Raw genomic sequence first — 1,354 nt, 5'->3', positions numbered from 1 at the left:
GGGGCCCCCAGGGGCCCCCCTGGGGGGCCCCCCAGCGGGCCTCCCTGGAGGCCTCCCTGCGGGCAGTGGGGGGCCCCCTGCGGGTCGCGAGGGGCCTCCTGGGGGCCGGGGGGACCCCCCTGGGGGGCCCCCTGGAAGGCCCGCTGGGGGGCCCCCTGGGGGGCCCCCGAGGGGGCCCCCTCGGGGCCCCCCCAAGCTCCCCGGAAGACCCAGGGGCCCCCAGCCTCCCGTGGGGCCCCTCCAGTGGGCTCGGAGAAGAGCCCGAAGAGGGTACTAAACAGTTTGGGGGCCCTCAATGGGATTTAGGGTTGGGGGGCCCCCCGGGGGCCCTTGATGCTTCGGGAGATAGTGCAGAAACTGAGGGGGCCCCCTCTCCTGTTTTTTTCCTCAAAGGGTCTGAAGAAGAAGAGGGGGCCTCTGCTGCTAATGAAGAAGAAGATATCTTTTGGGGCAGCAGCGAGGGGGCTCCCTGGGGGCCTCTCAGCGGCCTGGGGGGCCCCCCCGATGAGGGCCCCCACGAGAGTATGCACCCCGAGGGGGGCCCCCCAGGCGCACCAGCAGGGGGGCTCCCCGCTGCAGCAGACTTCCCCAACAGCAGCAGGCACTCGCAGCAGCAGCAACAAGCGCAGCAGCAGCAGCAGCAGCAGCAGCAGCAGCACCGGCGCGAGCCGGGGCAGCAGGGAAAGCCACAGGTGTCTCAAGGGGGCCCCCCAGGGGGTGTCCCCAAGACCCCTGGGGGCCCCCCTAAAGGGGGGCCCCGGGAAGAGAGGGGCCCCCAAGAAGCCTATGGGATTTCAGCTGGGTGGGGCCCCGCATTTGTCTTTGGTTTAATTTTATTCATTGCAGTTATTGTAGGGATTCTTGTTTGGTTGCATTCTTTCTGTACGTAATCTCAAACCCTAAACCCTAAACCCTACCCCTGTGCTCGAAAGGCGCTAGGACGCGCCTGCTGCGCGAAGCGATAATGCACGCTGCAGCAGCCACAGCAGCAGCAGACAGAGCAGCAGCAGCAGACAGAGCAGCAGCAGCAGCAGCAGCAGCAGAAGCAGCAGCAGTGCAGTTCCAGTTCTTTGTTTGGCCGGCGGGCCACCAGAGCCAACGCCCAAAGGCTGAATAATGCAGTTATTAACATTAAATATAAACAAATAAATAAATAAACAAATAAATAAATAAATAAATTATTTATTTATTTATTTGTTTTCAGGCTCGAAGAGGGCTCTCAAGGAGAGAGAAGCAGAAGCGCCTACAGAGCGCAGCGGCAGCAGCTCATGGGTCACCCTCTAAACCCTAAACCCTAAACCCTAAACCCTAGGTTGTAGACAGGTTTGCGGCGGCTCAGCCTCCCAGTTTGCCG

General features: G+C 62.3%; 1 protein-coding gene across 1 annotated transcript; it reads left to right on the top strand.

Moving 5' to 3' along the window:
* Positions 1-91: 91 nt before the first annotated feature.
* On the top strand, positions 92-1,117 carry ETH_00043130 (uncharacterized protein; the record flags this gene model as incomplete). The annotated part of the gene is made up of 2 exons (XM_013379697.1): positions 92-802; positions 940-1,117. Coding segments are annotated over 2 exons (889 nt in total), but the record flags the coding sequence as incomplete, so codon positions are not given.
* Positions 1,118-1,354: the final 237 nt, after the last annotated feature.

This window comes from Eimeria tenella, genomic scaffold (genome assembly GCF_000499545.2).
Source record: "Eimeria tenella Houghton genomic scaffold, Eth_scaff3819, whole genome shotgun sequence".
Taxonomy (NCBI): domain Eukaryota; phylum Apicomplexa; class Conoidasida; order Eucoccidiorida; family Eimeriidae; genus Eimeria; species Eimeria tenella.
Note: the sequence above shows the minus strand (reverse complement) of the source record. Positions and strands in the feature narration are given on the sequence as shown.